The following is a 27,760-nucleotide window of genomic DNA, read 5'->3' as shown; positions in this document are numbered from 1 at the left end:
ATGCAATACAAGAACAGCGGGTACCAGAACAGCTTCATACAGGAAAATGCAATACAAGAACAGCGGGTACCAGAACAGCTTCATATAGGAACATGCAATACAAGAACAGCGGGTACCAGAACAGCTTCATACAGGAACATGCAATACAGTAACAGCGGGTACCAGAACAGCTTCATACAGGAACATGCAATACAGTAACAGCGGGTAGCAGAACAGCTTCATACAGGAACATGCAATACAGGAACAGCTGGTACCAGAACAGCTTCATACAGGAACATGCAATACAGTAACAGCGGGTACCAGAACAGCTTCATACAGGAACATGCAATACAGGAACAGCGGGTACCAGAACAGCTTCATACAGGAAAATGCAAACAGTGTACCCTGTAATTATCTAGTGAATGGATGTTTGTGGAATTCTGACCTAACACATGCCACATGAGAGTATAAAGGGTACATGCCACATCACAATTGGGTGAGCATGTATTTATTAAACAAAATACAGAATCCATTTTTTTGTACTACTTTTTAAACAGACGTCTTTTAAAGGCTCCAGATTGAATGGTATTTAAGAAGTTTACTGAGTGTTGAAGCTGTGGGTACTCAGTGTTACTGCAGTCGGTTCTTGCTGACACTGCTATAGGTACTCAGTGCTGGCGCCTTTGGCAATCGATTACATTGCTGTGGGTACCTAGCCTTAGCAGTGGGTACTCAGTATCACTGCTGTGGGTAGCCTACTTTGTGGAGAATCTGTAGGTGTACAGTGTCATTGATGTTGGTACTCAGTGCTGAAGATGTGGGTACTCAATAACACTGCTGTCGGTATTAAATGCCAGTATAATGCCACTGATGTGGGTACTCAATAGCAATGCAATGGTTTGTGGGTCTTTTCCTAAATATTAGTAAAGGTACCGGCAGAAGTAGGATAATTGTATGCGTATAATTTATGCTAAGCGCAAAATCGGTATGTCGCGTTTTCGCGACAGTCGGCGTTAATGGGTTAAACAGATGGCTTTTAAAGGCTCCAGATTGAATGTAATTAGCGATGTTTATTTTCGTAGTTTTTGTAAGAGAGGAGTAAGAAACTTCCTGACTGGGGCCTAATGGTGAACTGTGTCGATTCCCGTTAATTTCGGAGCTAGATCTTTTACTTTTTAATCTGAAAGCACGAATTCGACCGGTTCCATGACAAATAATCTGAGGACAAATGATCTCAGACAAAATATCTCAGACAAAATATCTCACGGACAAATGATCTCAGGACAAATGATCTCAGACAAAATATCTCAGACAAAATATCTCACGGACAAATGATCTCAGGACAAATGATCTCAGGACAAATGATCTCAATGACAAATGATCTCACGGGCGAAAGATACTAGGACAAAATATATCAGGACAAATGATATTATTATCAAATAATCTCAGACAAAATATCTCAGACAAAATATCTCACAGCAAAATTTTAAAAGTATGTACGATGATTTTAGTTGATTTGAACTTTTTTTTATTGACTGTCAATATGGTTTTGTTTACTTTTTACGCGTAATAATTGTGATTAAAATGAATCTGTTAAACTTAACAAAGCATCAAAACATTTATTAAACTTAATCCTTCTAACAGCATTTGATTTAAAAAAGTAAAAATGAAAACTAACCTATTCCTGAAATGTATAATAAATGATAATGTATAAAACAAACATACAACATTAATGTTCAAAACACGCGAAATATTTTTTCAAAAATGTGAATGGGTCTTTAGGTTTGTAACGTTAAATTATTGTTTTTATTGCATCATGAACACAAACAAAACGCTTACGTTTCTATGCCGGCAGGTACATCGTTATGATCACACCTCTCCAATACTATGTGATCACGTATTGTATGAACTCTTGCTTTACATATTCTATCTTCACATTTCCAAATCTCCTTGCCTGCTGTTCCACTTCTGGCTTTTATAAACATAAATCACCAGAAGCAAATGTCCTATACCCTTTTTGAGAGGCCTTAGCTGAGTAATCTCCACTAATACTGCTTTGTTTGCATGCACACTACGACAAACGTAGCTCCGAGTTGACCGATGTTCGTCTTAAATAAGCATTTGTCACCTAATCACTAAGGTGTGACCGACGCATAACTATTGACTTTAGATGTTAGTTGTGTTGTTCATGGAGGGTGGATTTCGTTCCCTTAAGGCAGTGGTTCCCAAACTTTTTCGACTGGCGAACCACTTTTATAAAAAGTAAGTGACCCGCGACCCCCATAGAATTAAAAAGTCGAAATTAGTATGGAAATTAATAAGCACTAAAATAAGATTTTCTAGTAGACTTTCAATATGAACTACTCTTGATAACTGTTTTAATACCATGATTAAAACTGCATGCTATTTACCAAACATTCGAGGTTAAGTTTTTATTAACGCCAACCTATGTCATTATCAACATTCAATTTATTTCTTAATTTTTTTTATAATCGGAGAATAGTGTTGAAAATCTACTCTCGAAAAGTCAATCAATTTTACGTTTGGGTATGAATGGTGAATACTACACCAAAATTCTGTAAACATTTTTTCATCTTACGCGAAATCATTCTGCAAATCAAAGAATGCATCTTGTAATTCATCTGGAATGCTTGCAACATCAAGGGAAGAACAGAATGGGTAATGCGTCAATGCAGATTCTTCTTTTTTCAGCCCAGAGAAATAGCGCTGTATTTTGGTTTCAAGAGATTTAAGATGCCCAGAAATAGCTTCTTTCAATATTTTAATTATCTCACAATCAAATTCATCTAGCACAGTGCAGAGTTTCTCAAATTTACAATATTGTCAAGATTTATTTTCTTCGCCGATTTTGCAGCTAGGTATCATACTCTCTCCAACCACTCTATGTCGTTTTAAGCATACCAAAAGGTCTTGTTTCCTTTGCATTTCCAAGAACAATATGATTTCAGATTTCAATTCAAAAACACGATTCACAACATTCCGTTTGACAGCCAGCGTACTGTAATGTAGAAAAGTAGAACCTCGTGATCTTTATTCATGTCTTTGCTCAGTTCTTTGAAGTCTCCAGATTTAATATAATTTACGACTTTTACTAGCAATGGAGTCATGATGGCAAGGACAGTGGTTAGGGAGCTAAATCTTTTCTGTTTTCTGAAAGCCCGATTTTGACCTGAACGTAGATGGCGCACCATCCGTTTTAACCCATCTGCTATAAGCCGCTGAATATTAGGCAGAGATGTATGTTGCATCTTTACTGCACTGGAATCCCCAAGAATTAACTTCCTGTTCAATTAAGTCTCTGACGATTGCAACTAGCTTCATGCCGATGAAAGAACTCCATATCTTTTTTGGTGTGTTCCGAATGACTCGTCTCAAATGACGTTTTAGTTTTGAAGATTTCATAAACTCGTGACTGAGAACAACTTCATACAGTAGGCATTGCTTCTTCTCTATTCCATTTTCACTGATGTTAGTAAAGCCGAATTTCAGATACTCTTCTAGATATTTACGTTTTTTTCAATGCTAGGGTTTAGTCTACCAGTTGGCGACCCCATAGATAGCCCTTCGCGACCCCCAGTTTGGGAACCCGTGCCTTAAGGTATGTCTCTGCCATCAAAGGGGCGGCCACCTTGTTACAAAGGTGTGTCTTTATTGTTATTTAATTCCCTTTGATCTTGTTTCGTCCACTTGACGTGGTAGGATTGTCTCATCTTTGGCAAGCCCACCTAAGATGGCTATCGAAAAATTTCTTTAATCTTCACATACTATATTAGTAATCTGAATTTTAACATGTTTAATGAAATATGACACATTTATGCTGCAAATATTTCTTAAAAACTATTATATAGGCCTATAAACAATATTACATATAGTAAACAATACCATATGACAGTCAATAAAAATGTGCAGATCAACTGAAATCATCCAATACACTATTACAATTTTGCTGTGAGATATTTTTTCTGAGATATTTTGTCTGAGATCATTTGTCCATGATATCATTTGCCCTGATATTTTTTGTCCTGGTATCTTTTGTCCGTGAGATATTTTGTCTGAGATAATTTGTCCTGGGATCATTTGTCCTGTTACCCAATTTTTATTATAGAGATTTAGAAAATGATAAAAAAAGAGTTTGTTAATAAATGGCTACAGTGCTATGACTGATACGGTTGGTTAATTTTCAAGAAATGTTGTTGTGACGCGATTGAACGATCTGCCCAAATGTGTTGTCTGCTAGTGCTCTTGACATTCATTTTTTTCAATGTTTTAAATTAATGAAATTAGTTTAATAAGACATAATATATAATGTTTTATATGTTATAATAAGTTGGTGTATTTTCAAAATAGTATTAAATACGGAAATCAAAGTTATTTTTACCTTATGTTCTGCGCGATGGCCAAAAATTGTATAAAAGGCTACCTCACATCAAACACTATTTGCCTATTGTTAAAACAAGATGTCTCGCCCAAAACACGCAAAAATAACGATTACAAGTATGAGCATTTAATATTAACCATGGAATAATGTAAAAACGGAACCTCGGTGTTATTGTTCCCCGCGGCTATCATTACCATGACGACGGTTAAAAGTAGATCAAGCGATAGCTTACTTTAATTATGTCTTATTTTTTTTTTTACGTCTGTTATTGAATATGACTATTACATTTACTGATATTTTTCTTTTTATGTGCTTTATTTTCCTTTTGTACTTCCTTTTCCTCTTATGAAAACAGAGAACATTTTGAATTTGCACTATAATATTAATTACCAAATTAAAAAAACTAAACTTAAACTTAAGTTTGATCTTCATTTCAATCCAAACCTAACTTCTAGAATTTATTTATTCCATATGTGCTGACCATAGGAAGAAACCTGGCTCTAAAACAGCAGGCGACAGACCCTATCACCGTGGATGGGGATACAAGCAACTCAAATTGTTTGAAATCTAGGAGCTGGAGGGTTTCCTTCGCTAGACCGTCTTATATAAATAGCATCATCATCTACATGAACGATCCAAAAAGTAGTTCGTTACAGTAAAATAGAACATGTTTCAAAACATTACTTCATTCGCAGCCAAAATGTTTGGATTTCTCTTTTATTAGACAAAATCTGGTCCATCACAGGGAACATATTTAGCTATTGTTTATACAAATCTCATCACATGCATCAATAAAGATGAGATATTCTACTGTATACACAACTTTGTCCTCTACGGCATTTAGGTTATACTAGACTACCCGTCATCCGTTGGATAACTGTGGGTTTCGGGGGTCATCCATAAAAAAACATCACGTCTGTCACTCAGAGGCGTAGCGTCCCTTCCCGGCGCCCGGGGACAAACTTTTCGATTTGAACTCCCCCCCTCAAACTTTTGATGTGCACCCACCCCCCCCCCCTCAAACTTTCGATTTGCACCCCCTCAACCTTTCAATTTATTTTTCCAACCCATTTTGGCTCCCCTAAGGTCGGCGCCCGGAACATATGTCCCCCCCCCCCTCGCTACGCTACTGCAGTGTCACTTATCGTCACAAAAAACAGACCGCACATTAAAAAATATGTTTTTAATCTTTTAAAACACCGATTTCGGACTATCCCTTCATATACTGACGTCACAGGTGACCTACTCAACTCTACTTCACCTGCCCAGTGTCCCACCAAGTCTCAGACAACATGTTTTTATCGCTAAAAAAACGATTCCAACCGAGCATGTCTCTGACCACACTATCCCTTCATATGCTTAGGACAAAGAAACAGATGAACTCTACTTCACCTGCCCTGTATCCCGCCAAGTTCAGATAGGCAACTTTATCATTCACATCTAAAAAAAAAAAAAATTAAGAAAAAAAAAATCATTGACGTATTGTTCTAGAACCTGTGCCACCCGTATGAGAGCCGATTACACTAACAACTTAGTTCTTTACTCGTGACGTCACAGGTGAATTTTTATACTATACTTTAATACTTTGTGTCTCCTTATGCAACTTGATTTACGCGCATAGATCTAGATCTAAGTCTAGTATTTGTAACTTTCAAATTAAATTTTATCTTAAATTAACCAAACAAAGATTTATATAAAATAATGAAGGTTTAAAATTATCTAGATCTAGATAGAATTATCTAGATCTAGATTCTACGACTCGTTTAGCTTGTTTATATAACGTGAAAACCCGCCATTTTGCTCGTGGTAAACATAGCCTAAAAATAGTCGGAAGTCACGCGTCCGGTCCGGACGCCATTGTTGTTAGCAACCGACCACGCCTCCAATCCTACTATATCTAGCTCTAGAACCTAGACAGATAAATCCGATGTATTCTCGAATTAGATGGTCATTAAAGCTAAACAAAGATTTATATAAAATAAGGCCTGAAATAGATTCTAGATGTAGAATTTGCGTTAAGTATAGATCTAGAATTTACGTAAAGTCTAGTGCCCTAGTGCTAGATCTAGATTCTAGATCTAGATCTAAAATCTAGATTTCATTTTATAACATGTTCTTCCTTCGACAGCTGATCTGTAGATCTAGTGAAATTTATCGTAAAACTAAATGAAAAAGACAGTTGAAAATTGATTTTAAGTGTTGGAACGTAATAAATACAGCAAACGGACGTATTGTTAAGTTATTGCCGACAGAAAATTAGATTTAGAACGCGTTAAAGTTTTGAATGGGAACACAATCTTCTTCGATAGCGCCGCCATTTTATTGTACTAAAAAAGTAAAAAAAAAACTGTGACGTCACGGTTCCATCGAGTGTAGTCGTTTTTCAAATCTTTTTTAAAAAATGTGGTTAATCTACCTATGAATAAATCAATAAATTAATTAACGTCTTTAAATAAATGTGTGATTAACAGTCTGTCTGCAATCAAAAATTATTCTCTACCTACATACTATTTGACAGCCCCCATATAAAGCAGTTTCCTTACAGTAAGAAATCAGACAAACAAACAAAAAAATAAATATTCAAACATGTAAACAAACTTGAGTTTTAGTAGTATATAGATAATCTTTCTTTAAAAATATAATTTCATATAAAGCACACCTATATCCTCTGAGGCATCTTTGAAGGGGAAGGGAAGGTATATGCCCCACCCCCAAATGAAGTTCACCGTCTCTCGCTGTGAACGAAATAGAAGTTATATAAAGAAAATATATACTTTAATAACTTTCAACCTTCCCCAATAAATTTAAGCCCCCCCCCCTACTCAAGTAGCCAGGAGGAAAATATCTGGAAAATAAACCTCTCGTTTAAGACCAAGTAATTGTAAGTTTATTTCGATCATTGCAGGTGGCGAGGTTATGGACATAGGCTTTAAGTCTGCAAAGCATTCCAGTTGGGGTTGGAATATTAGTAACCCTTTCTTTAGATACAGCAGAAGCCGAGTGATGCTGGCACCTGGCCTACGCATTACAGAAGCAATGTCGGAAATGGAAATCAGGGTTACTTTAGCTGGCAAGCATATTCACTTTTGTGAAGTTGAGGTTATTGGAGGCGAGTAAGCAGTTGTGGTTCTTGTGTGCTGAGTATGTTTACTGCGCTTATTATTGGGGATATGGTGTGAAAATTGCGGTGCTATGTGTGTATTAGTAAACGGCTTATACGAAATGATTGTAAATACACAATTCGAAATAATAAATCACGGAATAACAAAAAGTTATGAAAAATCTCTCCATAACTGAAAAAGCGGGAGTGATCTCCCCTTAACTTTATCGAATGTACATATATAACATAGTGAGGGATGGCAACTCTGGGTATAGACATGATTTTTAATTACTTAAACTTTTTAAAATAGATTAGAAACACGTAGAAAAAAAACTGCACACAAAGTGAGCAGCAAACAATGTCTGTAAAATAGTGCGGAATATTTTTTGAGAAATCGGAAAGGGCGTAAAGTACTACTTCTAGACAACGGAAATTACTCAAAATTGGAAAGATGGCAGATAATTCAATGTTTTATTGACAATTCAAATTTTGTATATCTATCTGAAACAATACTCAAGTTATAGGATTTTGAAAAACCAAAAGTAGAATTATTTCCAATCCCGATTACCAGAAATCGCTAAAGCTTGATACAGAACTGCAAATCCTAATATTTAAAAGCCCATGTGAGCACTTCTCTCTCTCTCTCTCTCTCCCTCTCTCTCTCTCTCTCTATCTCTCTCTCTCAGTTCGCAAAGTATTTTCGCAGGGTATCACATTAGAATCTTCAGCGATATATAGAGAACTTGATACGGACTTTGGTTGAAAATAATATGGTAGATGTTTTAAATGTATAACCAACATTTTATTTAAAGAAGACAAATAAAAAATAAAGGCATATTCGAATGTAGAAAAACAGTTTTAATTATGCAACAGGAAAAGTGTTTATAGTTGTGAAAAAGAACCCGTGAAACAATGACGTCACTAATGCTTATACATTAATATATGACGTCATCTGCCGAGTTTAGAGTAAAAAGAAATGAACTAGTTCATTTAAATTTGATTTAGATCTACGTACGATATGACATTTTCCCGACCTAAATTTATAAAATGTATTTAATCTATTTGGATTCTAGATCTAGAGATTCTAGATCTAGACTAGATCCAAATCTACGCAAAAACTAGACGTAGACGCTAAGTAGCTAAGACCTAGATTTAGACACCATCTACACTAGAATCTATTCCAAAAATAAATTTCTATGTTAAACTATTTCAGGCCTTAATTATTTTATAGAAATCTGTTTAGCTATGGAACTGGCTAATTTGGGATAAAAAAATTAATTTGAAAGAATAGGCGTATTCGCGTAAATTAAGCTTTTTAAATACGTCTTTCATTCTCCGTGTTTTATAAGGTGCCAAAATAGCTGAGATGATAGTGTACATAATACCACGCAGGTTGTGAAGGATCGTGACACATCAAAGCAAACTTAATTTTTTTTTATATTTGAATCTTCCGATTTTAGACTATAAAGAAAGGAACTACTTCATTAAAATTTGATTTAGATCTAGATCTATAGATCTACTTATCAAGACGTACGCTATGAAATATATACAATGTTATCGCTCAAACTAATACAAATTACTTAAAAACAACGTAATGACCATTGAATAGCCAGATTTTTAACGGAATCATTTAAGTCACTTAACCAGTGTGTGCCTGTGTTATCTTAAATGTGTCGTATTTTTAGCTAAAAAGTTATTTCTTTGCTTTGTCACTAATATCGTTCAGCGTGTAGTAAAGCACATTGAGTTTTGATCAATAACTATCTCATAAATTATTTTTCTCAAACAAGTACACCATTTTAAAATATATAGGTCTATAATTCACGTAAAACGGGTACCGCTGGCTAGTTTTATATAATGCTTATATATGAAATGTCATACACCGCCAAGTTTGGAAGGGGAACATTAATTTACAATCAGAATTACAATATCTTTGAGTAGTGTGTGTTGCTGACAATGGTCAGACATTTGCCATTAAACTTGCCTATTTGTCTACCACAACAGACATCCAATGTGACCCCTTTCATTTCGGCCTGGAGTGTGAGCACGCCTGTTCTTGCCCGTTACAGAAAAAAGATTGCGATGATCTTCAGAAATGTTATGTGCCCAGTGTTTACTGGCATAAGGAATGTAACTATTGTGAGTAATATTTGCATCCAATTGTAGAATAACGAAGTTATCCCATTTCAATTGAAATATAATTATTTAATGTATAATCGACAGCCACAACCACAACCACAACCACGAACACGAACACGAACACGAACGCGAACACGAACGCGAACGGGTACGCGAACGCGAACGCGAACGCGAAAGCGAACGCGAACGCGAACGCGAACGTGAACGTGAACGTGAACGTGAACGTGAACGTGAACGTGAACGTGAACGTGAACGTGAACATGAACATGAACATGAACATGAACATGAACATGAACATGAACATGAACATGAACATGAACATGAACATGAACATGAACATGAACATGAACATGAACATGAACATGAACATGAACATGAACATGAACATGAACATGAACATGAACATGAACATGAACATGAACATGAACATGAACATGAACATGAACATGAACATGAACATGAACATGAACATGAACATGAACATGAACATGAACATGAACATGAACATGAACATGAACATAACACTAATCCTACCTGCAACTTAAAGCAATGTCCGTGTGTGTGGGGGGGGGGCGGGAGTAATGTCCTATTTTGCGGGGGTAATTGACTAAGGGTGATTACTCGGGGGGGGGGGATGTCGGGGGATGGGAAGGGGTGAATGATCAGAGGTAATTGACGGGTAGAGGGGGTTATGCCTTTTTCCCATATAAAGGACCATGATTTATGTGTTTATTAAACAGAATATACCATGCTTTGTCCGGTTTTAGGAAATATATTACTTTTCAAAATAACCCTAACCCCAACCAACAAAAACAAAACATAAACACATAAACAAACGCAAACATAACGCAAACCTAAACGAAAAAAAAACGAAAGCACAAACACAAACGTAACGCCAAACAAAAATGCAAATACGAAAATAAACACAAACACCAACACTAACGGAAACAAAGACAAACACAACGAAAACATAAACATAAACATAAGTACAATCGCCAACACAAACACAAAATCAAACACAAACATAAACCTAAACGCAAACAGTAACCAGGAAAATAAGACAAACTTAAATGTTAACATAAAAGCATAGTGCTCAAAGTATAGCACAGGGCGCCAAAGAGCACCCTGCCGGGGCAACGGCTGATCCACCTGATTCAACTTGGTAAACAACTAAATTACTCCATCTTATCCGTAAGCTATCAAACAGTTCAAACCGAATGTCGGTGCCATAGCAATCACGGGAATTCCCGGGGAGCTAGAGGATGACCAGTTTCGAATTAAATAATGGCCATTGTAACCCTTCTTATACATTGTCTATCGCACAGTTTAAAACAAACTTAGGCACCATAGAGCTCAAGAGAATGCCCGGGGCGCTAAATTGCACCCTGTCGGGACGCCAAACTGATGTTCTGCATTTGATTTGTAGTGCAACTATAGTAACACTTTTTATTCACAGCCTATCGCACTCTTTAAAATAAACATTTGCACCATAGCGCTTACAAGATAACACAGGGCGGCAAATCGAACATAGCCGGGGCACCGGCGGACACGCCTGATTCAATTTAGTGAACAACTTTAATACCCCAAGCTTGTCCGCAAACATAGAGGACATTTAGTAGCGGCTTCTTAACTGTTATTGATTAAAAATAATTAGTAAACAGTGCAGTGCGTTCTGTGTATAAAATAAATTAAAGTCAGTATTTACAATATCCGTGTTTTACATACCAAATTACACTTGATCAATCAACGCAAATTATTTACATTTTTTAACATCAAGACAAAATAATAAAAAGTATCCCCCCACCCCCGATATAATATTTTTTCATAAAGATAAGTAAAAAACTTTTGTGATCAATGAAGGCAAGTAATTAAAAATAACACTTAATTTTTTTTTTTGAAAGATGATTCAAATTCTTTGACTTTATTTTTTCCACATGACTTTATTTAAAATTATACGTTTAGGAAATGAAACTTGTTTTACAAAACCTCATATTATAATAATTTTTCTAATCATTATTTTAGATAATAAACACTTTAGGCACCGTGCTCTGTCCGCTTTTCGCCTCATACAGAGCCACATAAACCATTTGAGCTATATGTATATATATATATATATATATATATATATATATATATATATATATATATATATATATATATATATATATATATATATATATATATATAAAACACAAACGCAACACACACACACAAACACAAAAGAAAAAACAAACGTAAATAAAAACACAAATAAAAGCACAAACACAATGCAAACACACAAGCAAACTCACTGTTGTTGGTTAAAGTTAGAGTTGGATTTATGGGTTATGTCTGTATTTGACAAACATCCATGCCGGGTATAGAGTCCTTGATATGACGTTACGGATCCACATTCAAAATGACAATCTGTGCTGTAAAAAGCTGTGATACAAGAAGTTGCAGATCTAAAGGAATTCGTTTACTTCGACAGCCAAGAGTTATATGAAACCAAGATGATAGAGATCGACAATTAACAGAACGTAGACGCTGTCAACTGTTAGCCAATATATATCAAAGTGGCGTGAGTGAAGCAGCGGCAAATCAAATGCGGATATGTACTCGACACTTTGTTTTTGTTAGGGACAGTAAACAATAAACTTCATTTTAATTAACACAAGACTTCTATTAATAAAACAAATACGCTTGACATTCACCTACGTCAAAAAATATAATAACATTTAATTGGAATATTTATTTAATATTAAGATATAAAATCTAGCTCAAAATCTAATCATGTTGTCCACGAAACTGGCTACGCTAGGTAGACACAGAATCTAAAATCTACTTATTTAATTAAATTAAACTACAAGATAAATTAAATTTAATTGAAAACACTTAGATCTATATTCGATTCAAAATAATTCAATAATTAATAAAAACAAATAGACATAATAATAAAAAAAAATTTAATTGTCTCAAATATCTAGAATCTAGCTGTAGATTCTAATTATTTTAGTTAGCAAACAAAATTATCTGAAATTGAAATAGATTGTGTGACGAGACTTAAACCTAGAATCCGCTCCTTGAATTTAATTTTAAAAGTTGTTACTATTTTTGTTTTAAAAGGCTTTAATAAATTAATTAGTCCTACCTAATATGTGCCTAATAATATGTATCTGATACTGGATTGAGGTTAGTTAAATTTAGAAGCAGATTAGTCATACTGATTTCACCATTGTTTCCGTGCTGCGCCTTTAGGGTAATAAATTACATTAGAGATGCTATCTCTTGTCGGCTGAGATCTAAGAGCAGCAATCTATGTTACCTACAAAGAGATGGAGTTTTATGGTGAGGGCTTGGTATTATGTAGGTAAAAAAATTTGAGGGGGTAGCAATGGTATGTGTCTGATAACTTCCCTGCTTAACCAAGATGGACATAAATTACATAACATGCTACACAAATGGGTTGAGATCTAAGAACATCAGTTGTTGTTACTTCAGAAGTAGATTAGCAGTTTTATTGAGGTTTTTGTAGGGGCTAAGTGGTCTAACGTTAGATACTGTAGTGTATATATATATATATATATATATATATATATATATATATATATATATATATATATATATATATATATATATATATATATATATATATATATACTATATTTTCATGCATTAGTGTGGGTAGACGACCAATTAGAACTTGAGATCGAGCATATAATAAAAAACCACTAATACCGCTAACAAGTTGCATCAGTCATAACTGATGTTTATAACACTTCAAATAATTTTTTTCCTACATGTTAAAGAAAAAAATCCTATTGATTTGTGTCACTATAGCGATGACGCAATCTGCATTATTGTTTCAGGATGCTAATTGGCGGTATGGGTTATCCTGTGAGCACTATTGCACATATGTTAGTATTGAGAAGCCATGTGCCGTACGCGGTGAGCCTGCGGTAGTGTAATAGGGGGCTTTTTGATAACTCTGATATTACTAATGATACGTTGTACATGTTTTTAGTATGCACCAATCCCTATTTCGACCAAGGATGTGCCTCTAAGTTCCAGCGTAAGTGCCAACCCGAGGCCTGTAACAATGTCGAGAGCTCATGCGTCGAGTGCTTCTCATCACGAGCGTTTTGCTACAAAGGTAACGTATAGGATCCACACATTTTGATCCGTGGGTTCAATTGTAAAACCAGAAATAGCAATCTCTTCATCTATCTATAAAGCAATGTATGTGTATCTCTGTGTGTGTGTGTGTGTGTCTTTTATACATTACTACACCTTATTTTTATGAAACTTTCGGAAGTTTTTTAGAATATTCCTGGGGAGGTGTTTGCGAGAATTAAATTCAAAAAGTCGCAGGGGTGACCCCGGCAGTGCGATATTCAATTATTCTATAAACATGGTATATAAAATTAAAGTCGTTTGCGGTTTGACACCAATCATCCAACCGCCTTGAAACTTTGGGGAGTAGATGAAAACACTAAAGGTGAGGATTGCTTTAAAAAAAAACGTTTTTAATTTCGCAAGGGTGCGATTTTTCTCTATATACAGTATTAAAAATACAAATAGGATGCGGTTTGACACCGTTCATCCGAATGCCATGAAACTTTGGATACTTGATGAGAATACTCTCGAGACGTTTTCTGTGAAAGAGGAAGGGTCTTTTGTCAATACACGGTTTGGCGCCCAGAGTTCTTAATCGGCTATCTTAGCACTTGATGTCCGTTATCATAGCGTGTAGGAAGACTACTATATTCAGCGTTAAAACTTCAAACCTATTGTGAGAAATGAGGACCTACGTTCGTTTAAAAAAGGGCTATACACTAAGGACATTGTGTCTTTATCAATAACAATAATCGTTGACTTTATCGAATCAGGCGCGTCCTCGCAGGGGGGTGATATGGTGCCACAAGATTACCCGAGAGCACTATGGCGCGTACGTTCTTTTTCAAAAGCACGATCGGATATGGATACGTTAGGGCTTTATAGTCGTTTAATAAATTTAACCAGTCGAGTTTGCACTTGCCCCTGCAGGGCGCAATTTGATGCCCAATGGTATCCCGTGAGCGATATTTCAATAAGCTATTAGGCTCTCTGGGTTATCTTGTGAGCATCAGGGCGCTATAGTAAATTTAAACAGCCAGTGACCGTACGCGGAGCCCCTGAGGTAGTGTAACCTGGGCGATCACCACAGTGTGTTCTACCTCACCATGATTTCATGCGGTAGGTAAACAAGTGCCCCGATATATATATATATATATATATATATATATATATATATATATATATATATATATATATATATATATATATATATATATATATATATATATATATATATATAATATAGGCGCAGGCATTGTTAACATTTAAATTTAAACTCAGTATTAGAAACAAAAAGCTCACACGTCTAATAATACATGATTGGTAACGCATTGATAGAACGCTTCTTACATATATCATCAGATTTTCTTCTATCCCGAAGAGCACGCTAGTACTAGTAAATAGAAGGTAAACATTAAATAAAATACTTAAATTTTTTTTTTAAAAAACCACGTTTTTCTTGTGGACTAAAAAGTAGAAAATAAATTTTTCTTTTGTGCTTCCTCGAGCTGTGCAGATTCTTGTGATGACTGACAAAAAACGTAGGTACGTTCACCATCAAATTTCCCGACCCATCTGCCCGACCCACGTTTTTTGTCAGTCATCACAAGAATCTGCACAGCTCGAGGAAGCACAAAAGAAAAATTTATTTTCTACTTTTTAGTCCACAAGAAAAACGTGGTTTTTTTAAAAGTTTTTTTAAGTATTTTATTTTCTCCTTTTTAGTCCGTTGCTACACATGAAAAACGTGGTTTTTAAAAAAGTTTTTTATATAGTTTATTTTCTACTTTATCTAATGACTTGATTAAGTATGACTTGACTAAGTGTTTATAAATACACGGACTAAAAATCTTGGGGCCGAAGTAACTGTGTCAATAGGCCTCCAGTCTTGTCGGTATCTTTAGAAATCATGTCCTCAATTTTATGGTCCTTGAGGCGTAATTAAATTAAGCTAATTACGGTCTCTAATTGCTAGTTTTTATGATTGCATCTGAAATTGTTAGGCGAAAGTAGCCTGCATGCCAAATTTCACATCTATAGAGCAATCAGAAGTGGGCTAATTTTCGATGTCAATTTTAACAACAAACATCCAAACAAACAAACAAACGCGAAGCTGAGTTAAGAAAAACGTGTTAAAAACAGACAGTACTATTGGTATGGAAAATATCTATATATATAATTCTCTTCACGGAGACTATAATCACCACGCAGCTTAGCCACCACCCTCATCCCAACCTGTCAGGTGAGCTGTGGTTCACCCCGAATGTTTAGAATCGTATAGTCGGGTTAGGGACAGATAATTTGGAATTAACCGATTTGAAACGTAGCGGAGGTAACAATTTCTGATTGATCTTTTAGACATACTTTTAGACTGTCTCAAGATTGTTGAAACCTATTTATAGACTGCGAACATGGAACCTACGGCCAGGATTGTGACTTGAAATGCAGCGTCAAATGTGAGAATCAGACCTGTCACAGCATCACAGGCAGGTGTTTGAGTTGTCCCCCTGGATGGCGGGGAGACTACTGTGAGCAGGGTAAAACTTTTTTTTTTTGATGAATCTATTTCTAAAGTTTGAGGATATTTGAAACACAAGTTAAGAATTTTTTAAAACAATGTAGCTCTGATATTAGCCGTCGCGTATATATATATATATATATATATATATATATATATATATATATATATATATATATATATATATATATATATATTTATTTATTTATTTATATATATATATATATATTATATATGTGTGTGTGTGTTTTCTTCACGTAAAGCATTTGGTATGTAAATTGCCTTGAGTATGTATAAACATACTTAAGAACTGTTTCGAAATTTGATAAACATATTTTTTTGACTTTCTCAAAATGTGTTTAAACATACTCAATCTCAAGATTGTTGAAACCAATTTATAGAATGCGAAAAAGGAACCTACGGCCAGGAATGTGCCTTCAGTTGCAGCGTCAAATGTGAGAATCAGACCTGTGACAGCATCACAGGCCGGTGTTTATGTTGTCCGCCTGGATGGCGGGGAGACTGCTGTGAGCAGGGTAAATTATTTTTTGTGTATTATATACAAGTGAACATTTTATTCTCTAACTTAACTGATATCATGGTTTTGATACGTATGCCGTCATTAGGTTTCGTTTCAGTATTACCAGTATTATTATTAGTATGTTTTAATATAGCGGTTTGATACCAAAATATAATTACACTCATCAAGGTAAAAATATAGCATATTAACTGTCTCGAGACTAGCTAAAACATTTTTCTGACTCTATCAAAATATATTTAATCATTTTTAGACGGTCTTAAAATTACATAAATTGCCTTGAGTATGTATAAACAGACTTAAGAACTGTTTCGAAATTTGATTAACATATTTTTTTGACTTTCTCAAAATGTGTTTAAACATACTCAATCTCAAGATTGTTGAAACCTATTTATAGACTGCGAACATGGAACCTACGGCCAGGAATGTGCCTTCAACTGCAGCGTCAAATGTGAGAATCAGACCTGTGACAGCATCACAGGCCGGTGTTTGAGTTGTCCCCCTGGATGGCGGGGAGACTACTGTGAGCAGGGTAAATTATTTTTTGTGTATTTTATACAAGTGAACATTTTATTCTCTAACTTAACTGATATCATGGTTTTGATACGTATGCCGTCATTAGGTTTCGTTTCAGTATTACCAGTATTATTATTAGTATGTTTTAATATAGCGGTTTGATACCAAAATATTATTAAACTCATCAAGGTAAAAATATAGCATATTAAAGTGTTTAGACGGTCTCAAGACTATCTAAAACATTTTTCTGACTCTATCAAAATATATTTAATCATTTTTAGACGGTTTTAAGATTACATAAATTGCCTTGAGTATGTATAAACAGACTTAAGAACTGTTTCGAAATTTGATAAACATATTTTTTTGACTTTCTCAAAATGTGTTTAAACATACTCAATCTCAAGATTGTTGAAACCTATTTATAGACTGCGAACATGGAACCTACGGCAAGGAATGTGCCTTCAACTGCAGCGTCAAATGTGAGAATCAGACCTGTGACAGCATCACAGGCCGGTGTTTGAGATGTCCCCCTGGATGGCGGGGAGACTACTGTGAGCAGGGTAAATTATTTTTTGTGTATTTTATACAAGTGATGCATTTGTTATGTAGGCACTCTCAAGCCACATACAATTACATCATAGCGTATAGATAGCCTTAAGCTACATCCGTATACAAGTAATAACATGATACAAACAGAATCACAGAAACTGTTTTCCTTTTAGCATATGCTCGGAGTCTTTATACGGATTTTACTATAGAGTTTTAAATAAAAAAAAAATTGTCTTTGTTTTTCATTTTAGCTAATTTTAAAATGTAGTCGTTTTGATCGATCTGAAACTCTCGCGCCTATCATTTAGCCGATTTAGCTGTTTGAATGTTTAGGTTTTGCCTCTGGTGCTTCAAGTGTGTCTCATCTAGTGATAGATGTTAACTATTTTTAAAATGGAAATTTCTTTTCCATCCCTCAAATTTAAAAAAAAAAGATTATTGGTTTTGGTTTAATTTTAATTTACTTGTTAACTTTAGTTTTTATTCTTCCTTTGTTTAGTTACTCATGCTCAAGATAAGCCTATCTATAGAGATCTCAGTGACACATATTTAGGGCAAAATAAAGAATGAGCTAAAGAGGATTTTTTTTAGATCTTACACCAGAAGAAAATCTGTAAAGATTTAAGTATTTAAATTAATTTATTGCAACTTAGTATTTAAATTAATTTATTGCAACTAAAGCATTTACACAGTAGGCCCTATATAGGCTACAGTTTCTATTTTAATAGAATTCATACTTTGAGTGTGGTTAAATAAAGTAGTTTTTATATATAAGTTGGCAATTTAAATTTTATTTGTGAGCATATCCTATACAAAAGTTATATATATATATATATATATATATATATATATATATATATATATATATATATATATATATATATATATATATATATATATACATATATATAGCCGATTCATTTATCCATTTTATGAAAAAAATGAGCCAGATATAGAGAGCCAAAGTTCCATAACATTGTTTTAAAAACAGTCATCGTTTTTCAAAAAATTATTAATGTTTATATAGGGAAAATTTAACCCTTTTAGAACCACTTTAACCCTTTAACTAGAACCAATTTAACCCTTAAACTTCCACAGAGTGTATCGACACAATTTTCGGGCCCAACTGCAAACAACAATGCGACCCTGATTGTGTGCCCGAGTCTACTGAGATCAAACGCCTGTGTGACGCCATCTGCGGAGATAGTGTTTTAAGAAGCAAGATTCTAGCTGACCCAAATGCCGAGGGTGAGTGTGTGGTCGAGACACGCTTGCCAAGAGAAAGTTTGAACATCCAGAACAAGGAATCGATTTGTTTTCTAACATAGTTTTTGACAAATTTAATTATTAATTTATACATATTCCAATAAATGAAATTGGTTGTTGTTTTAACGGGTCTGCATTTTACAGGAGTAGATACAATACCTTGTACGTAGTGTTTCTTTCAATCGAACTTTTTTCATCGGGGGCGGCGTACTTGAAATTTTCGGAAGGGGGTGGGGCGGACTAAATGTTCCGGGGTCAAAGCATATATTTTCTATATGAATTTCATTTCAATTTGGGGGTGGGGGGGCAGTAGACTTTCTTCAGTCTCCCCAGTAATAGATGCCTGAAAGAAACTCTGCTTACATAACTAACATCACTATATTGGACCCGATTGTATTTTTATATGAGTATGTTATGTTCACTCGTGTATTTGTTACTTAATGTTTTATTCATGTATTGTGTTTCTATATTCATTTGTATATACATTCCTGTATGGTTCAAGAATGTATATACACCATGTTTAATACATGACACAATGTAAATAATTTACAGAAAACAAGGATGATACATATATACTGTATTTACTGATTGTGCTGCCCGCATTACTTATTGCAATCCTGGTCATCTTTATATTCATACGCAGGTTCGTAGCGCTCTGTACAGTACTGATTTAACGTGTCAATTACTTGTTCTATTTCAATACATTTGCTATTGTGAACAGACTAAATAAGAGAAAATATTCGAGAGGTCTCGAGTTTGATACCCGGACAGACGAGTCTTAATAGCTGGTGGGGGGGGGGGGGGGGTCATACATAAATGACGTCAGACTTTTTTGACGATTTTTACCTCCCCCCTTCCCTCCGCCACACGTCGTCATATAATGCCAGACCCCCCTAAAATGACGTCACACATTTTTTTTAAACATCGATTTTTTTCTAAAATCTCGTCTGAACTCTGTCAAAAAAGAGTATTTTAATCAATTGCTATTACAATAAATTAAAACAGTTTTTTAAAACTCGAAATAACGTCTAAAATTCGTTTTCTAACATTGCTTTTTTTTATAAAGCAAAAGTGTGACGTCACACCATCTGACCCCCCCCCCTCCCCCTCATCACAAGCCGTCACAAAATTACGGACCCCCCCCCCCCCTCCCCCATACGAGTGTGACGTCATTTATGGACTACCCCTGGGGACTGCTACTCATCTGGGAGAGGCACCTACAAAATCAAACAACTGCTGCCTTAAAGTTTGTTCTTGGTTGGACAAAAGCTATGGAATCAACCAAAAAGAAAACCACAAAAAAAAAAAAAAATCCAGGGTCATCGGCCTAAATAGCGCAGGACAAGTTGACACAAAATATTTAATAGAATTAAGAACGAAGCAAAAGAAAAAAAAATATATATATATAGATTTCCTTATAAATATATTCTTAAAGACATTTCCTCCATTTGTCTAGAAAAATGAAAACAGTTAAGACTGAGGCTGTCCCAGGTAAATTCTATTCTGTTTCATTTTATTCTGTCTCTTGATTCTACCAATCTCATTCTTATTGTATTGTATACCTGGCTGCTTTTTATTGTTTTAAAGCATACATCCCCTCCCCACACACATAAACACACAAACATAACCACAAACACACACACACACAAACACACACACACATACACTCACACGCACGAGCAACGGCTCACCTATAAGCATACATAAGCATTTGTTTAAGCACATATATAGGCATATACATATGTATATATATATATATATATATATATATATATATATATATATATATATATATATATATATATATATATATATCTATAATATAAGCGGGCTGAGCGTGTGTCAGTCCTTCCTTCCTTCCTTCCTTCTGTCATCGCTATAGCTTTTGGAACCATAAAAGTAAACATTCGCACGATGCTGTGCTTTTCAGTGCACCGCAGTGTCTTATTATAAGTAGTAGAGTAGGGTTTGTTTATATAGCGGCATAGAGCTATTTTATAATTTCCACTGTGTTTACTCTTTTGCATAACTTAAAGAAAATATTAAATACATGCACATTGCTAAAACATATTAAAAGGATCAATGTCAAATATCATTTTCGTTTATATTCCTAGAAAAAGTGGATACATTTTAATAACACAATAACAGTACGGTAAAAAATCAAATTAATTTAACTCTTTTCTAATTTGGACAAAGGAGGTAATTTAAAAATACATTAAACTCACGCTAATAAAAAATGTGAATGCAAATATACGTTCGTCATAGAAGGAATTAGTGTTGCAATAATATAATTAGCAAAATGTGAATGCAAATTATTCGGATTTATAAGAGGAAATTATTGTTAGAAAATTATAATTAGCATGGATTGATAAAAGGCAATCACGTTCATTAGGTTCGCAATGGTTTTAGTTATGAAACTCTATTGTAAATTTTTAAAATTATTAGTACTGGAAAAATTTTCGTAAAAGGATAAAGTGAAATATTGTAGGTAAAACACGGATATTTTAAATACTGCCTATTATTTATGCTGATTTCTAATTATTATTCTATCTTTCGGGTTTTATAGGAGAGGCGTAGCGAGGGGGCATATGTCCCCGAGTGCCGACCTTAGGGGGCGCCAAAGTGGGTTGGAAAAAATTAGCGAGGGGGGGGGGGGGGTGGTGGAAATCGAAAGTTTTAGGGCGGGGGGGGGGGGGAGGGGTGCAAATCGAAAGTTTGAGGGGGGGGGTGCAAATCACCGGAAAGGGCGCAATTTGGCGCTACGGGCTAGACTGTGAGCAATATGCCTGTATGATTGCATTTAAATTGTGTCTATGTTATGAGTGTTGTGTTTGTTTTTTCGTTTGTTTTTTTTGCGTTCGTTTGTGTTGTGTTTAGTTTTGTTCTGTTCCCAAGTTGGTACATTTAAAAAAGATTTACCGTGGCGGAGCACGGGATGCAGCTAGTATATATATATATATATATATATGTGTGTGTGTGTGTGTATGTGTGCGTGTGCATGTGTTCTATTTGGGTTTTGTCTTTATTTCTAGAAAACTACCTTTGGATAAACTTCCGTCACCTATATATGCATTAATGTCGTGTATTAGTATTGTATGTTTTGTTTATTTCCGAACGAAACCACCAAAACAGATACGTCAGTACCCATCGCGAATCTAAAGGTCTACATACTGGGACACAACAAGGAATTCTTTCTCAACCAGTTCAAGGTAGTCACTAAAAAGTTTGAATAATTTTTTTCATTTTTCGTTCCTTTGAAATTTTATCGTGTGTTGACTTCAAGTATATTTTTAAAATTCTTAAAGACAGCTAATTTTTCTGTATTGATTTATATTATAACAGTATTTATATCCCACAGTCTATACCAACTGTGTATGATGGTGAAAAAGTTGAGAAAAAGTACACGGCTGGTACCTGTAAGTCGTTGGTTTCTTATTACATCGTCACTGTATTATGAATGAAATGTGTGTGAGAAAATAAGTTTATGTGTGTTAGTGGGTAAAGCATGAAGTTATCATGTGAATGTTGGAGGCCGTAACTTAAGTCTAAGTGGGATATTAACCCTTGATTTACTGAATTAGTGTCTGAATTAATTTTTTTTCTTAAAATAATAGATAATTATAACAAAATATTGTATACGCGTAACGAGTAAATCAGGGAATATATAAGTATTATAGTGCGTAACATAAGTATAGAAGGGTTTGACAAAAGTGACAAATAGTTCTAGAATAACGTGACGGAATGTTTGCCATCAGACCAATGTTCACTGTCCTATTAATTTAATTTTTTTATTTTTCTTAATTTCAAATTATTATTTTAAAATACGTTTAAAACATCAACAATCAAGAACTAACATCCCCATTACACATACATGTGTTCATATCTATTTGAACACCTTTTACACCCTAACTGACCATTGGTCTATATCCCCAGATGACCATGCATGCATCAACGTCACACCGTGGCCCGAGAAAAAGCCTGTCAATTTGCTCAGCCTCTCATTTCTGGCGGTGAGGCGCGGATGTTTAATATGTATTGTTTTGTTTTTACTTTAGTTAAATCTTCCGTCTCTGGTGGGGTTCTTGTTGAATCGAGTAACTCAATCTTTCCAGAAATTTTTATTTCCAATGACAATGCAAGAGTATATAATTTCAAATCTAATTAGATATTACATCATTAATTATTTTAAATATATTTTAAATTTTTCTAGAGTCGGTAGCGAAGTTAGCTGTAACCACTTGGGAGAGGTGTGGGGGGGGGGGGGGGGGGAGACTGGTGTGTTGTAATCGTGAGTTTACACACCTGAGACTTAGTGACCGACGTTAATGAGACAGTTATGTCGTCTAGAGTTAAGAGCGCTCGCTAATTATCTGATCTTAAACTAAAACCTCTAATAAATACATGATATGTAAAAATAAATAAAGGTATTCATTTAAACAGTTTCAAGTTACATTTATCTTTGCAATTTAATTTCTAATTGTTAAAAAGTAAAAAAAAAATGAGGTAAATACTTTTGTGAAATAAGGCTTTTAAAGTACTAAAAAGAGATTAAACGAAAATGTACTTGTTTAGATAATTTTTCAGCAAAACATGTTTTGACTACACAAAATGAAAGTGATTTATTTTTTAGTATTTTTACTTGCTGTCATATAATTTTAAAATCAGTACGATTATTATCCATATTTTTGTATGGAATGACTTTTTTTTCTTTATTTAAAAATGGCGCAGCTAAAATTTGTAAAGTAAATTTTATTGTGCATGTTCTTTAAATATCTCAAGATGTTTATAACTTGGTTTTCAATAATTGTTACAACAAGACGCTAATTCATACCGGCAACACAATGTAAAATCTATAACTTAACTCTCTCTTCCTATATATGAAAAATGCTGTTTTTATCTTATTCACTTCGGCTAATACATATTTTGCACATTCATATTATAATACGTTTATACATCAATAATACTCAATTTGTTACTTTGCACATATTAATAAACTAGATTTTGGGTTGAAACACGAATATTAAAAAAAACTGAATATTTCTTGTTTTGACTAACCATGTTGAATTATTCTATTTCTTTAAGTTGGCTAAAGAAGAAATAATAGTATCACAAGGTAATTTGTTAACGTTTTCATATATTCTCTAGTAAAATGTGTTAATGTTGAGTCTAGCTTGGATTACTAACTTTGTATACGTATACACATTTTTATCATTGAAAGAAGTTGAGCCTAAGGCAATGAAAGTAATTTAACTTGCTTTTGAAGGTCTTCGTGAAATAAAAACTATTTAACTTGTTTTCAATTTATGCTTGAGTAAGTAAAATTTATTACAATAACAACGTAACAGTATCTAATTGCCAATCTAATTAGACATTACATAGTTAAAAATTACTTTAAATATTACTATAGTCAGTAGCAAAATTTGTTATTACGAATATTTGCTTAGGTAAATAACATTCATTCATTTTTTTCACATCTTCTCGTAGGTCCGGTAGCTGCGACTGTGGTCGGCTTTCTCAATCTGCTATGGGACAAACAAGTTGTAAAAGTCGTCATGATTAGCACAGAGAAAATCGATGTAAGTTGCAAAAACACACAAACATCAGAGTACTGCTCCATTATCCAATTAAATAGATAATAATTCTGATTTTTCCCAATGTAAAATGTGTTTTGAAACATGTAAGATTGGTATGGAAAATGACAGCGGTTTTGTTTATATTTTTTGTTCGATAACTTGAATATTTCTAAGGTGAAAATACTTTATCAAAAAATCATTTTTTTAGAATGAATACAACTATTGGTCAATGAAAGATCAAAACATTGATTGCTATAGAGTGAAGACGGTGAAAACAGAAGTTTTTCTAGATTATACTATTTGGACTTTGGAAATCACAAAAGTAAATTGTATTTTATTTCAAAAGTTTATTCTTTTTTAAAACGGTATAAAATTTTAACTATTATTTCAAAGGTCGAGAGTGTAGTCCCGCTCTAAAATAGAACTAAAATAGTAGAAATAACAAATATTACGTCTGTGCGCATTGACAAAGTAAGAAATAGATAGATATTTTGCTAAGCCTTTAAAGAAAAAAATTACGATATTTATTTTTGTTTGAACTTTAAAATTGTATTACATGTAAAATTGCATGCTGTTATGTATCTGACAGTCACTAGTTCGGATAAAGTAGAGCTTACCCATTTCCATGACCAAGGTAGGCGTATATGAAGATAGCGTGGTCAGTGACATGAGCAGCTGAATTTGCTCTCCCTGATGTAAGTGACGCACCTATCAAAGCTTAGTGGGCTATGGGGCGTGACACCGATTCGAACCCGGGATCCGAACTTGAGACGACCGACCACGTTGTCTCATATAAATTTACATGGTGATAACAAGCATACACGAGATAAACGTAAACTAATAACAGCAACATAATTAAAAGTACTACAACAAAGTCATACAAAAACAAAGCAATTATAATTACACACCATATCGAAATTAAGGAAAGGATATTACAAAAACTCACATTAGCATAGGATGTGTTAGGTTTAATCGAATTTTCTGCCATCTATAAATATAATGCTTGTTTCTTTCTTCCCCAATAATAAGGACGACAACCCACCACGTCGTGTGACCCACTTCCAGTACACGGCCTGGCCGGAAGACGGGTCTGACCCGTGTATGTGGAGTTTGGTTGACTTTGAACACAAGGTCTTCATAAACACACTAGAAACTATCACACTGGTGCATTCTGGGTAAGCTTTGAAAGACATAAAAACGACATATTTTACAACATGTATTAACTGTGACTGTATATATATATATATATATATATATATATATATATATATATATATATATATATATATATATATATATATATTTATGTATATACATTCATATATATATATATATATATATATATATATATATATATATATTTATATATATATATATATATATATATATATATATATATATATATATATATATATATATATATACACTTTAAATAATACATTTTTACTTTCTCGTATACACGATGTATAGAGAAAGTCTTGTAATCGTGCAAAAAAAATCGAGATTTTTACAAATCTCGACGGTTTACACCTCAATGATACGGAAAAACATAATTTTGTAATCTTGTCCGCATGTCTGTGTGTCTGTCTGTCTGTCAGTGTGTCCGTGTGTAAACACGATAACTTGAGTACCGTTACAGCTAGTATGATGAAATTTCAAATATAAGTATTTTATCAAAATTGTAGATTCGTATTAACTTTTGAGCGATTTCTTATAAACGGAAGTGGTACTTTTCCTACTTTGAATTTTTCAAAAGCCTATAACTTGAGTACTATTTCAGATAGATAAATGAAATTTCACATGTAAGTAAAAGATCTAATTCTCTACCTTCTGTAAAATTTTGAGTAATTTCCTTTGAGTGGAAGTAGTAATTAACGCTACTTCCGATTTCTCAAAAAACTAATGTAAATTTTAAAAGTACTAATAATATTGCGCACTATTATGCGCTTTTTTATTTGGCGTTTACTTGGTGTGCATTTAATTTGTCTACGAGATTTTATTCTATTTTTAAAACTTTAAGTATTTAAAATGGATTAAAAATCATGACTATAGCCCGAGTTCCCATCCCCTGTTATTTTATACGAGCCGACCCGCTGTGTATCATACGCGCTATTTAGTTTATTTTTTCTACTTTTCAGTAATTTATAATTTGAGAATTCGACAGTACCAATGCTGCCACTGAAAATATTTGCTTAAAAACACTAAACCCCCATTTCCCCCCCCCCACGTGAAAGCAGCCTCCTCTTAGTTACCTCCTCTAAGTTTAAAATCGTTTCAAACTAAATTATCTGCCCCTAATAGCCGTCACCAAACCCGTCTCTATGATTGTAAAATGTAAACAGCGTGAACCACAGCTCACCCGACCATGTAAGGGGGTGGGGGTGGTAGCGATAGAGAGGAAGAGAGGGGACTGTAAGGCGCGCTTGCAGCCTGTTTTCTAACGGCTCCCAGAAGAGAATTATATATATATAGATAACAATAGTCGAGAAAGTTTAGGGGAGATCACTCCCGGTTTATTTTGTTAGTAAAGTAGTTAATATGGTGGTTATATTTGATATACATTTTCTCGATTTAGTATTTATAGTACACATACATTCTATAAACTATTTTAGATATATAGCATTTAATACAGAGATAACAGAAGCGAGTCTGTACTTTATCAACTACTTCTGCCATTGTATATAGGCAACACATTAGACACATTATTCCCCGTGTGTACCTAACAGGACGGATACAACGAGAAGCTCCGTGTTTATAGCACTACACGATTTGATCCGTCAAGCCAAGCTGAACCAAGCCGTGGACTTTGTCGACACGGTCTCCAGACTCAGACAAGACATGCCCAAAACGGTTCAAAGCTTTGTAAGTTCGACGCTCTACAACTCTGTTTTAAAAATATTCTAGTTTTAACTTTAGACTAGACTACCCGTCATCCGTTGGATAACTGTGGGTTTCGGGGGTCATCCATCAAAAAACATCACGTCTGTCACTCAGAGGCATGGCGACCCTTCCCGGCACCCGGGGACAAACTTTTCAATTTGAACCCCCCCCCCCCCCCGCAAGATTTCGATTTGCAACCCCCCCCCCC

General features: G+C 34.4%; 1 protein-coding gene across 1 annotated transcript; it reads left to right on the top strand.

Moving 5' to 3' along the window:
• On the top strand, window positions 1-25,851 carry LOC131950070 (multiple epidermal growth factor-like domains protein 6). The gene is made up of 11 exons (XM_059312108.1): window positions 1-148; window positions 16,115-16,249; window positions 16,632-16,766; window positions 17,166-17,300; window positions 17,710-17,844; window positions 18,932-19,081; window positions 19,652-19,742; window positions 22,442-22,515; window positions 23,033-23,109; window positions 24,881-24,994; window positions 25,702-25,851. The coding sequence occupies exons 1-11, from the start codon at window positions 1-3 to the stop codon at window positions 25,849-25,851; spliced, it is 1,344 nt and encodes a 447-aa protein (XP_059168091.1).
• The last annotated feature ends 1,909 nt before the right edge of the window (window positions 25,852-27,760 follow it).

The sequence above is a fragment of the Physella acuta genome, unplaced genomic scaffold, assembly GCF_028476545.2.
Source record: "Physella acuta isolate Inbredline_101_S28 unplaced genomic scaffold, ASM2847654v3 ptg000732l, whole genome shotgun sequence".
NCBI classification, from domain to species: Eukaryota; Metazoa; Mollusca; class Gastropoda; family Physidae; genus Physella; species Physella acuta.
This window is presented reverse-complemented; position numbering and strand designations above follow the sequence as displayed.

Excerpts from the sequence above, each read along its gene's own strand:
- LOC131950070 (XM_059312108.1), top strand. The coding sequence starts at position 1 with ATGCAATACAAGAACAGCGGGTACCAGAACAGCTTCATACAGGAAAAT. Across the intron at positions 149-16,114 it reads ATACAGGAACATGCAATACA|ACTGCGAACATGGAACCTAC; the intron begins GTAACAGCGGGT and ends ACCTATTTATAG. Across the intron at positions 19,082-19,651 it reads AGCTGACCCAAATGCCGAGG|AAAACAAGGATGATACATAT; the intron begins GTGAGTGTGTGG and ends AATAATTTACAG.